The sequence below is a fragment of the Sinocyclocheilus anshuiensis genome, unplaced genomic scaffold (assembly GCF_001515605.1).
Source record: "Sinocyclocheilus anshuiensis isolate Anshui unplaced genomic scaffold, SAMN03320099.WGS_v1.1 scaffold976, whole genome shotgun sequence".
NCBI classification, from domain to species: domain Eukaryota; kingdom Metazoa; phylum Chordata; class Actinopteri; order Cypriniformes; family Cyprinidae; genus Sinocyclocheilus; species Sinocyclocheilus anshuiensis.
The window spans coordinates 1,354,643-1,370,419 of record NW_015552538.1 but is presented as its reverse complement, the minus strand read 5'-3'; the positions used below and the strand labels follow the sequence as shown (position 1 = coordinate 1,370,419).

General features: G+C 38.4%; 1 protein-coding gene across 1 annotated transcript in view; it reads left to right on the top strand.

The window, feature by feature from the left end:
* The window catches only part of LOC107663867 (immunoglobulin superfamily member 3-like), a 148,017-nt gene that overhangs the window by 94,888 nt on the left and 37,352 nt on the right, over nucleotides 1-15,777 (top strand). Inside the window, exons 4-6 of the mRNA XM_016454237.1 lie at nucleotides 1,273-1,659; nucleotides 6,744-7,151; nucleotides 14,880-15,287. Of these exons, the coding sequence (XP_016309723.1) occupies nucleotides 1,273-1,659; nucleotides 6,744-7,151; nucleotides 14,880-15,287 (1,203 nt within the window). The remainder of the gene's footprint in view (nucleotides 1-1,272; nucleotides 1,660-6,743; nucleotides 7,152-14,879; nucleotides 15,288-15,777) is intronic.

Here is a 15,777-nt window from a genome sequence, read left to right as displayed (position 1 = left end):
TTGAATTTTGAGACTTTCGTTCCGCCCTTTTAGCCTTGCCCAATCCACACACACACAGCTCGCGATCCACGCTATACGGGGAGGCTGCAGACCAGGAGCAGGCAGATCTACGGCCCAGACAGTTTCACGGCCCAGGCTGTTTGACGGAACCTTGTTTTTTTCTTTCGTCACATGGTCCTTCAGAAATCATTCTAATATGCTGATTTGCTGCACAAGACACATTTCTTATTATTGTCAATGTTGAAAACATGTCTTTACTGTTACTTTTGATCATTTTACTGGCCCAAAACTTTTGAATGGTTGTGTATTTTTGAGTCATGACCATGGAATAATGGATGATTTATGGAAATTAATTTACAATTGAATGTTAATATTCAGTATATCACCCAACACTAATTTATGCCCATTCTTTTGCCGTCCTTTTAATCCAAAATGTACTAGGGTTGGTAAAGGATGTCTGGATGTTTATTGATATGTGTAATGTGTTGATTAGCCTGTTGATGCTAATTATGAAGCACAGAGCTGGGTATGAAAAATCAGTCAGACAGCAATCATCCGGCAAACGCAGACAGATTTCAAATTTTGATGACCTCTCTTCCACTGCAGTCTAATGTAGAACAGAGAGGTATATGTATTCACCTAATGTATCCGGTCGCCTTTCTCTCCGTTTTTCCCCATTTATTTCCACATGCAGCCCTTCATCTCCACTGCTAATTAATCTGTCTGAAGCGTGCAGATTTAGTCCTAATACACAGACCGGCTCCGATCAGGCGGGCAGTAATGTCCTAATGGAGCATCACGCTGCTTGAGTACCACAGGAGGAAAGGAAAAACAGCCGCTGGCCTTTGTTTCCCTGTGATCTGTGAATTCCTCTTTTAGCACAGGCCTGTTTACTGTGCTGTTATTTTGGAGAGCAGCGCACAGCACGAGACCCAAATAATGGCTGCATGTAAAAACACACATCATCATCCCCCCTGTACATTTCCCTTTCTCTGTGTTAGTGCCATGTACTTGCGCAGTTAGAGCGTTTCTCAGGAAGTGTGTTGTAGTAATTAGAGCCCCGGGGCAATCACCTCTGAAGAAGCCAAATGAAGTGAAGAAAGTGCTTTTCTGATGAGGCGCACAAACTGCGTGTCATATGGAAATTAGTTCTATAAATGAAGATTCGTTTGCTTTTGATGTGAGCATTTTGGTTTGAATTTAGTCCAATGTGGACCATTTTGTCATGGCTAAATCATCTTTTCTCTCTCTCTCTCTCTCTCTCACTCGCAGATCGGGACTTTAGTATCCAGGTGACCACTGAGCGCCGGGCCTACACGGCTGGTGAGCCGCTGGAGCTCCGCTGCACCATTGATGCTCAGAATGTTCCAGAGCGCTTCTTCTCGGTGTCGTGGGTCTTCAGCAGCTCACCCGTAGCCGTGATTGGGCCCAGCGCCGTGCCCGTACTGGGACCCAACTACATGGAACGGGAAGCCACCGGCCTCCTGACCGTGCGCAAAGAGAGCCCTTCCGTCCACCTGCTCAAGTTGCAGCGTCTACTGCCAGAGGACTCTGGGAAATACATCTGCAGAGTGACAGAACGGGAGAAGACCCTCACTGGAGATTTCATCGACCGCAGCAAGCGGTCCCGTAACGTTCAGATCAGTGTAACACCTCTCAGTGAGTATCACGGTTCTTTATCGGCCTCTGTTTCTGACTGGCCCCTAGAGTAGTCAGCTGATACCTCTCAACAGCGCACTTATTAAATGAAAACATGAACCTTTCGGCCTCAATTCAGATGTCCGTTACCTTAAGTGGATTATTCTGGGCTAGTTTAGCTTAGAAGGAATTGATTTAGTAATATTGTGGAGGCAAACGGCTATTGAAGTTCTTATTTCTGCTGAAGGTTTCTAAAGCACAGTTTACACTTAGTATCGCCCCTTATTTTCTCAGATGCTTTTCAGTTCTTGTGCCGGGTGCTCTCTCCCTCTCCCACTGTTAGAAGTATTGAGTAAACAGGAGAAAAAAGTAACAGTAGTGTGAAAGCAGTTCAGCTGTTTTCTAGATAGTAGAACTTTACCATTAACAAGTAGCAGTGTAGTGTGACAGAACACTACATCAATTTGTCACATTGAGGGTGTTTACATGAACAACAATACCCTGACAAGTATCAAAAATCAGCTAGCGAGTTGAATGTATGTATGTGTATGTTATTTTAAATTGTAGTCCCATTTTATTTAGAAGAAAATTTATACTTGTATTCAGCAAGGATGCATTACATTTATCAAAAGTGATTGTACAGACAAAAGATTAATATTTCTTTTTGTAGAGATTTCTTTTTGGTGTTTCATTATGATAAGACAGTTATTAGACAGGAAGTGAATTGGGGGGGCGGGTTCGGGAAAGGTCCGCAAGCCGGGACACAAACTCTGGACGCCCGAAGTGCAACAGTGCTATATGTTGGCATGCTGCCCACGGGGCTGTTGGCGCTGCCAAACGATTTATATTTCAAACAAATGTTGTCCTCTTAAACTTTCTATTTATAAAAGAATTCTGAATACTGAAAAAAGCATTAGAGTTTCCACTAAAATATTAAGCAGCACAACTGTTTTCAACAACAATAATAATTGAGCACCATGATTTCTGAGAGATCATGTGACACTGATGACTGGCTGCTGAAAAATTAGCTTTGCCATCACAGGAATTACATTTTAAAATACATTTAAAAAGAAATCTGTTATTTAAAATTGTAATAATAATTCACGATACTACTGATTTTACTATATTTTTAATGAAATAAATGCAGTATTGATGTGCATTATAGACTTTGAGCAATACTGTAAATGCTTCTCTGATTGTTAAAAACATCAAATGATCAAGCTATTCATTTAAAAAGGTGATACCCCATTAAATACATTTAGAATAGTTGTCTGTGTTATGTTAGTAGCTTGTAGTTCACTATTTGAAAGGGCTTGAGTTTAAATACAAAGCTAGAGTTTCAGAGTAGCTGCACTGGTAAGGTGCTTGTGAGTGGGCAATACAGTACTGTGTCCTGTCTAAAATCGTTTAATGCACAGCATTTTTTCACAACTTGGTTTTGTGGAGGCCTGAAAAGCCCTTGAAATAGCATTGCATTTCAAGTGAGAGTTACTTGAAAAGCCAAGTCTAACAGGCATGAAATGAAAGTGGGAACGCCGTCGCCTTCAGCATAGCCTTGGTAGATCCCCAAGGTGGATGTGATTGTGCCCAGGCTGAGAAACCACAATTGAGCTAAAGGAGTTGATGAAAGCTAGATGGGGGAGCGGAGGTTAATCAAAGGTTAGTAAGAATACATCTGTTCTGCTCAGACTTTGGCCACCCAAATCCAGCCTCTTCCAACAACAGTCCTTTCACACTCTATAAGTTGAAGGAGATCTTTCTTTCTTTCTCCTCAGGGGAATCAGCTTTTATAGGGTGTTGAAGGATGTCCGGCAAGTATGCATTACATCAACACGCTATGTTTTTTGCAGTTATTTACATGGTTTAGCTACATCAGCATGTTACATATTTCCATAATGCCCACCTACTGGCTGCTTTGGCCCACCCTCAAGAAAACAAGTTGGTTAAGTGAAGGAGACGCTTTTTTTCCGCTACGTGGGCAAAAAAATGTATGAACTTCCAAACCCGAAGCCATAGTTACCATAGATTTAATCCTGTTTACTGCTGCATATGAAGCCTCGGGAGCTGAAACCCGATTATGGTAAGGAGCATTTGCATTTCTGACACATGCTCCAAACGGTTGACCAATCACAACAGACCAAGTGACCAATCAGAGCACACTGGGGTTTTCGAAAAATCAGGCTTTAAAGACACTGGAACTACAACGGATGCTTCAGGCAGAGGGTGAAAATAGGTGCTGCAGCAATGTACAGTGTGAGGAAAATTTTTTTTATGAACTTTAAATCATGTAAATGTTTTCTAGCAGACCCCAAAAATAAAATTATGAACTTTTAAATGAAAATTAAATGGGCACTTTAATATATATCAATTAGCTGCAGTTCCGCCACTCGTTCTTGTGCCAGTTTCTCTCTTAAAGCGATAGTTCAGCCAAAAATGTGAATTCTATCATCATTTATTTACCTTAACATCATTCCAAAACTGTATGACTTTCTTTGTAACACATCTATTTAGAATATTCATAAAAAATGTCCCAGGTTTTTTTTTTTGTCCGTACAATGAAACTCAATGAGGTATGATGTGATTGTGTTGGACCCCTTGACTTTCATTCTACCGGCAAAAATATTCTGCAAAATATTTTCTTTTGTGTTACACAAAGGAAAGAAAAGTCATACATGTTTGGAACGACGTGAAAGTGAGTATGTTAGGGTGAAATGTCCTTTTAAGATGGCTAGAAAAAGGGAAAGGACTCTTGGAAAGGTTTGTGAATGAGACACTTTATTACACCATACTTTGGTCTTTTTTGTCTTTGCCCCCGCAGGAGACCCTGTGCAATATTTGCAGGGTTATTATAGCAGTAGATTGATAGTTGCAGTATGGATTCGAGACAGCACAGAGTTTAGCCCCTTCTTCACCCACATGCTCACTCTCTCTGTCTTCAGCTCAAGGCCTCACTGACTATCTAAGTAGATCTTTAAGGCAATATATACGACTGAAGCATTTGCGTATAGAGACACTGAGAGACTGGACTGGGTGAAAGTACAGCCATACCCCAACTGATCATTGTGTAAACTTATTTCATCTTCTCAGAGAATAGGAGCACATTAGAAATTGAAGAGGTTTCATCCCCAGATGTTTCACTTTTGTTATGTATGAAATCAAAGCCTCTTGTGTTCGTTGCCTGGTTGGTCATGGTGGTTTTCTTCTCAAGAAGTTCTGCTAGAGCCTCTTTCTGAAGAGAGCCTTTGGTGACCCATGGGAAGTGCGCAAACTTTGTCTCTTTAAAGTCCCATTTTTGTTTTATCACATGCTGCTTTTATAGGGACGTGGTGGTGTGAAATCCCTGTCGAGAACTCTGGCGATGTCTGCGAAGGCTTTGATCTACACTCGTGCTTATGAGATCTCTCAGGCTCTAGACCTCTTGATGAGAAAACTATTCCAGAGGTCCTGCTAGTCTGAGGCCTAGTCTGCTGTAGAGTGCAACGGAAAGATATGGAAGAAAAGATGCCATTCATATATTGATTTTAGTGATATTGTGCAAACCTCAGACCTAACATGAGCTCAAATGTTGTCAAATGATTCAATGTTCTGTAAAAGCAACTTTCAACTTCAACTTAAAATAATTCTTTCAATTTAAAAACTGCTCTACCCACAGACCTATAGAACACCCACTCCCATAAACCATTGCAAATGACTTCTTATTGTACTGTCAGTCAACTTATGCATATGTTTTGCATTAAATATCATGTTATTTTATACTTAATCAATGACAGTTGATATACTACCATTCAAAAGTTTGCGGTTTGTAAGATTCTTTCTTTCTTTTTCTATATATTTTTTTCTTTTTCTATATTTTTTCTTTTTTTTTAAAGACATTAATACTTTAGCAGGCATGCATTAAATTGAACAAAATTGACAGTAAAAACATTTAGAATATTACAAAAGTTTTCTATTTCAAATAACTGCTGTTGAACTTATGAACTTTGCTATTCATCAAAAAATTCTGAAAAAAAGCATCACGATTCTCACAAAAGTATTAATTAGCACAACTGTTTTAAAAAATTATCATAAGAAATTAAATTGTAAAAAATATTTCACATTATTTCTATTTTACTGTATTTTTGATCAAATAAATGCAGCCTTTGCTGTGCATAAGAGACTTTCAATAACATTTAAAAAATCATACTAACCTTTGAACAATAGTGTATTTATATTATACTTTGGTTTTATTTTACTTTCTGTTACCATTTTTTAACAGTGTGTAGCTTCGAATCAAATGTGGTAACATTGTGATTCATGTTGGTGCTTGGTACACATCTTAAAACTCTTTAATGAAGAATGTTTTTAAATGCCTGTGGAGAACAATTAATGAAAAATACTTCTGAAATCAAGGCCAATTACAAAAGTGGGCAGTCCCTGCTCTTCTATATTGCCAACTACAATGCTAATCCACCAAACACTGTCCAGTGCAGGCGGTTCCTACAATACTCGAGGAGCCTGGTGGAGACCAGAACTATGTGTTCTTGCCTCTGGCCTTATCTGCATCCATCTCTCCAGTGGCTTTTGCAACTGACTCACAACCAGAGACAATATAGTAGAAGAAAACAAACCATTCATAGAGAAATGAATGGGAGAGATTGAAATGCTAAAAATGGTTACTGTTGGTATAGAAGTCTGACCTTTAAGTTAAAAAAGAGCCTGTTGCCATATAGGTAAAGGCAGCACCTCAATATATTGCTCCAGAATGTGCATTTGCTTGGCCAGCCAGCTAAAGAAACTAAGCTGATGATACAATTGCATCATTCATTTCGTCTATGTTACTGAAATAGAATGATAAGCTGTTTTCTATCAAGTAGAAAGGGGTTGTTCATACACCTAATGCATACAGGGAAAATAGTGTTCTTGTGTACTTGCCTTTTAGGGACTGTATTACAAAGGCAGTTTTCACCCAATGAGAATTTGTAGAGTTGTCTCTTGTACAGCTTGTCATGACTAATTTACTCATACACAATGTAAATGTACTCTAATTAATATGATAAACTAGCGCTAGTGTCATGTTTCCAAAGATTGATGTCTCATTTCCTCTGTCGTTTGTCTGTCTCTCATAGGAAGTAACATCACTGTGTCATTATCCAGTAACACGTCAGATATAATGGAGGGGGAGACCGTCCAGTTGACCTGCGTTGTTAGCAGCACTGTGGGTCCCCTGTCAGTGTCGTGGCAGTGGACAGATAAGGAGGGGATGGGTCCCGCTGTGAATGTGGCTTCAGTGGATCGTGAGGGCACGGTCACTCCTGGGCCCACCTTTAGGGAGCGCAGCAGCTTTGGAGAGATCCGGGTGGAGCGGGTTCGACCCGACACGTTTACCCTGTTCCTGTATAATGCCTTCCCCACAGACGAGGGCCAGTACAGATGCAGCGCCACCGAGTGGTCCCAGAGCGGTACTGCACCTGACTGGATTTGGCAGCAGATTGGAGACGAATCCGCCACCAAGACTGTCACTGTAAAATCAGTTGGTAAGACCACATATGTTATTTGAGACCCAGTATACCAAGGTTTGGGGAAGAAATTATAATAGTTATAATATAAATATAACTTTATATTTATTTTGGCATTAACCTGTTTATCTTATATTCTTGGACAGATTCTTAAATTATTATTTATAGCTGCTTTGAATTTGATGTTAATAATATTAAGTATTTTTATTTATTTAATTTTTTTAAATATATATTTACATAGGTTTAAAGTTTGGGGTCAGTAAGATCTTTTTCAGCATATTTTTATTACATTAAAAAGACATTAAAGGCATTTACAATGTTACAGAAGATTTCTATTTCAAGTAAATGCTATTCTATGAACTTTCTATTCATTAAAAATCGTGAAAAACAAATGTGTCACTGTTGATTAAGCAGACACAAAAACATTAAGCAGCACAAATGTTTTCAACATTGATGATAATAATAACAACAACAACAATAATAATAAAAGTTGCTTGTGCACCATTAAAAATGATTTCTGAAGAATTATGTGACACTAAAGACTGGACTAATGACTGATGGAAATTCAGCTTTGCCATCACAGGAATAAATTACATTTTGGAATACATTCAAATATAAAGCAGTTGTTTTCAATTGTACTGAATACTGGTGAGCAAAACTTTTTTTTAAATCGTACCGACCCCAAGCCTTAAACAGTATATATGTGTGTGCATGTTTGTATTTATAAAATATTCCCTCATAAAAGTAAAAAATGTGCTTGAAGTTCAGCGCCAGGGGACAAATATTTCCCCTTCATAAAAAGTTCATTTCTGACACTGTATTTTCATATATAGTGGATTTGTACTCATGCAGTGCATTTTTACTGTCAACATCACATCATATTTATGACATCATAAATTTTCTGCTTCATAACACACGCATATATACAAACTCACACTTGAGCTCACATAGTGGCAGGAATACATACCCACTCAAGTAGAGCAGAGTAGAGTATTGAAGTGGCATGTCCACTGTAAAGCTGGATCCCCTCCATATGAAGTCAATATAACCCACTCAGGCTCATGCTTACATTGCATCCTGTACAAGAAGAGCAGTGGAACTCTACCGCTGTCAGCATTCCATCACAATCAATAGCCGTGACTTCCCAGTCTGCTCTTTAACTGTGTATGTAATGAGAACACACACACACACACACACACACTGCAGAAAGGAAAAACATGAGTGGATAGCAAGCTGGCAGATGCTCTAAATAAACACATTGTGTGACATAGCATGTGTTGCGTGACAATGAGTGGTTTTTAGACAAGATACTGGATCAGTTCTTGATAACACACAATACGTCTGTGGTTTTGTTGGTGAAGTGTGTAACTTTTTTGATACTTAAAATACTTTCTACTCTTCCAACTTAGTTTGTAGAGACAACTCTAAGTCAGTCATACGTAGATTTTCTTTCTGAGGAGTTGTTCTCAAACATATGCTCTTGTTTGCACAGCCTTGCATTGTGATTTATATTTTAACCAGAGGCATGTTTTTGGTGAACTGCCTGTTTGGGGCAGAACAAAGATAGACTTTATAAGTCTAGATAGAATTTTAATTAAAAAATTGTTTATATTAAGTTTGAAAAATATATATTAAAGAAAATTAATGAAATTAATAAAGTCAAGGAAATTTGTATATTAAATTAAAATAAATAATTTTTTTTAATCTTTATATTGTAATCACAACGGATTGGAAAAGTAATTTGTCAAAGATGTGGGAACCCTAAATGCAGCTTTAAGGTTGGGAATCTCATCCAGAATCAAGTCTTCGTGCATCCTGCATATTGAATCTTTGATGAGATGACAAAGACGGGGCTTTTTTATTTATTCCTCTTAATTATTTATATCCATGCTCTTCCTCTGCGATGACATTGATTATTTTTACTTCCTCTGCTGTCAGGATCAGCTTCGTTGAAGCATTTCATCAGCTGTGCTTTTGATTTGAAGCTCAAAGAGTGGCAGCATGATGCTCTTGATGTCTGCTGTTTTGGCTTTTTCTGCAAGTACAGACTTCTCCAGGTGTGTTGCAGGAGTCACTTTGCTCGAGTAGGATGTGCACGTGATCATGTGATAGTCACTCTTATGCCTCCGTGTGGGCATAGACGCTGTTTGTGTCCTTTGCTCTTGCCCTGTGACAGGTGTGTTGGTGGTGCTGAGTAAAAATAGCAGTGTTGTGTTTTCCAGCGTTGACTCTGGGTGACTGTATGGATGAAGGACCAGGGCTGGGTGTGAAGCAGGGCCCAGTTTGTGGTGTTATTCTGCTGAGAGAGTCTTAACATGCTCATTAGTGTCTGGCTGTGGTGTGGGTGCTGACTGGCTGCAGGCCACCCTGTAGCGGTGGAATCGTTTGGCTGGGTTACACATGACACCCAGAGGTGAGGCCAGACACACATTCTGCCACAATTTACTTTTTTTGATTGCTAAGAAAGCAGTTAGAGCTCCCAGCATGTTCATTGGATGGCAGATAAATATACATTGTAGGTTTATCGATGCATCTGCTAGTGAGCATGCTATAGGAGATGAGTGGGTGAGAAATTTGTGTACAACTTTTTCTGTAATGCAGACTTTTGGAGGTTTAAATAAGAAAAAAAATGAATAGAAATAGAGAGTGCTAGATGGGAGGGGAATTACTCATCTCTGAGTACCTGTATAGCTGTGTTTAGGATTTTGGACTACTCGTATAGATCATTGTTCATAGCATATAAAGGCATGTCCACTACTGATTTCGAAGGATCAGGCTGGACATACTACACTCATTCACACGCATACGAATTTGGGAGACAGGTAACGCAGGCTTATACAAATTTCATTGCTTTCCAAAGTTCCCGTTTGATGCAAATTCGTAGCATCTTTCCCATAGAAGATTGATGTGTCATGGTGTGACCTGTAAACTGAATTTCAAAGAATGCATACTTTAAATCTGTAGCATTGCGGTAAAGTGGAGCAGATTGAATATGACAGTATGACATCGTATTAAGACCAGTCTTCATAGAAACTTCACATGCTTAAAATCTAATGTGACTGCAACTTCAGTGTGATTTTTTTTTTTCCCCCAAGAAATGAAAGCTTTCATTCAGCAAGGATGCATTAAATTGATCAAAAGTGACAGTAAATACATATAATGTTACAAAAGATTTCTAGGTAACACTTAAAGCATTTATGTGTAATGCATTATAAAAGTAGTTTTTATGCCTTAAATATGCATTGTAATTCACCTTATAATGAATTGTACTATATGATTTTACGAATAATTGTAACGACAGTTAAAATACATTACTTATCTGTTCATTGTTACACCCTTTGAAAGTATAATGCATTAATCTTCAAATATTATAATGCATTTTAACTTTTGTTAAAGTTATTTATATAAAGATATAATACATTACACTGTACTTTATGAATACCTTTATAATGCGATATTCATAAAGGCTTGTTACCGATTTATATTATATATTTATATACCGATTTATATATTGTTACCGAAGTGTTACCGATTTATATTTTAAATAAATGCTGTTCTCTTTCTGTTCATCAAAACATCCTAAAAAAAACAACCAAAAAAAAACAAATCCACAAATTATCCCACAAAGATGTTAAGCAACACAACTGTTTTCAACATGGATAATAATAAGAAATGTTTATTGAGCAACAAATCATCATATTAGGATGATTTCTGAAGGATCATGTGACACTGAAGACTAGAGTAATGATGCTTTGCCATCACAGGAATAAATTACATTTTAGGCTATATTAAAATAGAAAATGTTTGCTGTACTGTATTTATTAAATAAATGCAGCCTTAGTGAGCATAAGACTTTAAAAAACATGGATTTGCATCCTATCACTTGCATTCGTTTCATTCAGTTTTATTACCTTATTATGAACCATAAAATTTAGCATAAATAGTAATACTTGTGTGAAGAGAAATGTAGAAATTCTACATTTTTAAGAATTAAAAATATAGATTAGATATGTATATTGGAAAAACAGTTGTAAGAGCAAAGAGAAGAAACCTCAGCGACCAAAGTAACAGGCAGTTGTATAGGGCTGATTCTTGACATGAAAAGGCATCCAGAGGCCGACTGAAGCTCTCCCCTTGTGTCAGGCTGTGAGATTTGAAATCTCTATTACCACTGTGCGTGAGGGTGGGTGTACGCCACATGTTTTTCTGAGCATGTCTGTGTGTCTGGAATAATCAAACACACTACAGCTGTGGCTGTCTGGCTCTGCCTGGACTCGCTCCTCTCAGACGTTAGCTCACGCTGCTTCTCCACCCACTTCCTCAGATGCCATGAGAGCTCCTCTGATCATTGATTACATATTGAAAACCGTGGGTCAGTACAGTGGGTCACACAAAGTAACAATGGGAAAAATGTTGTAATGTGAGAAAGATTGTGCATGTGAAAGCCCTGGTGATGGTGTGTCCGTAAAGAATCACGCTCAGCGTGTGTCCTACAGTCCTGCTCTCTGGAGAAGATGGCATTGATCATGGCTCCCTGCTGTCTGCAGTCAAACACAGAATAGATAGAAAGACATTACTGGTCATGTGTCTACAAGAGAGTAAAGCACTGGAATCCATCAAAATATGAAAGATATGCGAATGTTCTCTCTCTGCCTTCCTCTCTTCATTTCTCTCTTATCACTCCTTCAAGCGTCCTATCATTCTTTGGAGATCTATGGACACATGCTCAGGCCTGTCCTGTATTTTCCAGCATCTTGTCAATTTTTCTTTTTTTCTTTCTTTCTTTATACGCCTGATCATCCATTTAACCTTTCATTACGTTTTTACTATTTTAGTAATAAATTTGTATGTTTTAAAGGGATATCTGTCATCTTCATATTGCTCAATCTTCGTGATGTACTTTCTTCTACGGAACATTAAAGAAGATATTTTGAAACTAAACAGTTTGGTTACATCTGACTTCAATTGTATGACCAAAAAAAAAAAAAAAAAACACACACTTAGACATTTCTTAAAATATATTTTTTATGTTCTTCAGAAGAAAGTCAAAGAAGTAATACAGGTTTAGAAGCATAATGAGAATAAATACATTTCATTTAGGTGTGAACTTCCCTTTTAAATTTTATAATGTGTTTAAAATGGTGTTAATATTGCGTATCATAAGCTTTAAAGTGAAAACAGTGATATGTTTGCAAATGTTTGTTTTGAATGAGAACTATTTCTCCTTTCGCTCATCTGAACATGGGTACATTTAACCAAAGAATGTGCTGAGAACCTGAGGTAATGACAGAGAAAAGAAACTTCATCTGGAGTTACAGTATTTCAGTCCATTAAATAACAACCAAGCTAAATGTGACCTTTTTTTATAGGCTGATAAGTTTTTGTATTGTTTGAAATAGCAAAATACCCATAATTATTGCCCATTTTATCAGTGTTAGGACTGATAACAGCATTAATGACATTTGGTATCAGATCAGAAAGAAAATAAGTGTTATCCCCCATCCCTAGTGACAGTGTAGGAGAGTTATTAGTGATTTATTCATGGATTTATTTGATCAAGGATTCATCAGACTGATTCAAATGTTAACTCTTGAGTTTGTGAGTCTCCTGAATTGAATCACACTAAAATTGAGCCTAATGTTACTTTTTATCGCAGCTAAGACAACACGAGAAAGATGTGTTTTCTTGGCATTATATTGTGATACACAGTCTTTTTATGTGATCACATTCAATTCTGACTTCAAGCTCACAACTCAGGGAAAATACGATTATTTTTTAGTAGAGCTGTGGTTTTAGCAGCTGAATAGCTTTGCAGGAAACACTGCTATAGATCCACCGATAATCCATTTTTGAAGCTTTTTTTTTTTTTTTTTTTCAATATCTGAGCAAAGGTGAGCTCATTAGATGTTAAAAAAAGGATCCAGCAGAGTGTATTTCCTGTGTTTTTTACTTGCAGGATTAGTTTGCATGTGCTCAATAAACACGGGATGTGTGTGTAATCTGCTTTTGGCTGCTCTCCGACGTTGCTGCCCACAGGATTGAGTTGGCATGCTACAGGTCACCTTGTCCAAATTTGATCAAAATAACAAAGAGTAGATTAACTCTGCCATTCTCACGCTTTCCTCCCAAACAGAAGAAACTCCTATTAGCCTTTCTCAGCCTAGTGAACAGCTGAACTCTGGGATTTCTCCAGGGAAGTCTTTGAGGATCATTAGCATGCAGACAGAGTAGTTTGATAATGTAGACATCTAACTTTACTGCCCTGTTCCTTTAATAGATAGTTTGCATAATTGAAGGACACAGAGGCTCTCCAAATGAAATTCACTTTCTCAACTCTGCCAGGCCCTATGGTACTACTGAGATCTGGGCAAAGCTTGTGCCCGACGGGTGTTGCGTTAACCTGCCCTCTGTTACAGCCCAGCAGCGTGGCATCATTAGGGCACTGGCAGGTAGGCTGGAAATGGATCTCGTTGTCTCCGGCTCCTTATGGCCTCCAGCTGCTGTCATCCATCTCAAGCACAAACAATCAGAAGTAGCCAAATGACGCTTTACCCCTTCCACTGGGAAAATTATTTGAGTTCCAGAAATCTCTTGCAGAAATTTGCTTCCTTTTCAAATGGAAAGACAAAACAGCCGGGGCATTCCCTTGTAATGAGTTTATTTTTCCCATGATCTTGTATAGTATGAGCAATGGCGATGTAAATTGCTGCTGAAGGGTGCCAGTAGCAGCTCGCCAGGGAATAGGCTTGTTGTCTATATGCCCATTAGCAGATTCACATACTCATCAGTATCAGCTGTGAATTCACAATTAAGTCACCCACAGTTCCCTCATCATGTTTACTTGTGTGACAGGCTTGAGCCGAGGGGGCAGCGCTAGCAGTTAACCAGAACTTTGTTTGTACTTTCAAGCAAAAATAGAAGATGGTTCCACAGGAGAGAATAAGTACTTGAACAGTATTGCGATCGTGCTGCAGTGGCATACAAGTGCAAGCGTTGTTGCAATGCACACACTTTAATCTTTATTTAAATTTTTTTTTTATATATATATAAAACATTGAAGTTAGGGATGGGTGCTATGCTCAAAAATGCTATAGCATAGTCATTTTATATCATTCATTCATTTATATTTTTTACATATTTTTTTCCTCGTCAATTCAGTGAAAAATGGTTTGATAATGCTAAATAAATGTACTGTATGCTGCTGCCACTGCTGCTGATAATGATTATTATTATATTACTTATTACTGCAGTTATTATCTTAATGAGCACAAAACAAAGAATGAGACTATTCATCATTAATATTCTCATCTCAATTATGTGCTACGTAATTGTTTTAAACTGAACTGTTTATACTTTTCATCTGTATTGTATTTTTTCTTTTATTTAGTTTTATTTATTTATTTTGTATTTTTATGCATTTCTGTATTTTGTATTTTTGCCAGTTTTCTTTTGTTTTCTGCCTAATAATATCAAACAAATTGGCTGTATAACTGTCCTGTATTTTTTTAACTGTACATTGTCATTTTATAAGTGCAAAACCAGTTTTGAATTGTCGAAACTGGTTTTATGCTTATATTAAAAACAAAAGACTCAAAAACTAATAAATAATATAACGCCTCAAAAAATAGATATAGTAAGTTCTGATTGGGTGAGTCAACACATTAACTGAATTCTATATTAATGCTTTGTGGCATTGCAAGTATTTTTAATTACTATACATAATTTCTTTTTTTGTTCTTGCTTCAGAATCTTTCTTCTTCGTGTCGGCCTCCTCCCGTACGCCCAGCGTGACGTTTGGCGACTCGTTTGACCTGCAGTGCATCGTGAAGCCACGGCACAATCCCAACGTTCCTGCTGCGGTCACATGGCGCTTCCAGCCAGCAGAGGGCGACGGAGAGTTCCGAGATTTGGTGACGTTCACGCGGGACGGCACTCTGCAGTGGGGCGACCAGCTGCTGGGCCTGGGCACCCGTACCATGGTGGATCGTACGCCTACGAACACCAATTTCCGCCTCAGCATCACCCGAGCTGGACGCAAGGAGGCCGGGACGTACCAGTGTGCTGCCCTGCTTTATCGGAGGAATTACGATGGCACCTGGAGCACGGTGGCCAACCGCACCTCCAACCCACTGGGCATCAGTGTACTGCAGCCTGGTGAGTCTAAAAACGGCTACCGTCACAGGAAAGGTGCATGTAGGCTACCTGACTGCTTGACTGAGGGCAAGAACCAACTGTGACTGTTTTGATGGCACTAAATTGCAGATAAGTTTCACTGACACCCATTAAAGTTTGGGTTTGTAATGTTTGCCCATGGCTGAATGCTGGAGTCACTCCCCAGCCTCGAAAAATTAGCATAATTAAGACAACTCGCACTTTACTGTCACTACAGAAATAAAGATATCACTGATAATGCACCATGTTGTAGTGTGGCCTAGTTTCACAACTTTCACCCTCACTAGATCTTTCTCTCTCCCATTCTTCTGTCATGTGTGTGTTTCACGAGATATTGGCCTCTCTGTGCTCATAAGAGTAATTGAGATGATTGGCGTGTGTGTGGAGCTGAGGCAGACCCTCCTAATGGTCGGGAGTGTGCGAGGAAGAGGTTGTTAATATCCTCCAAAGCGATTAGAAGAGAAGAATATGA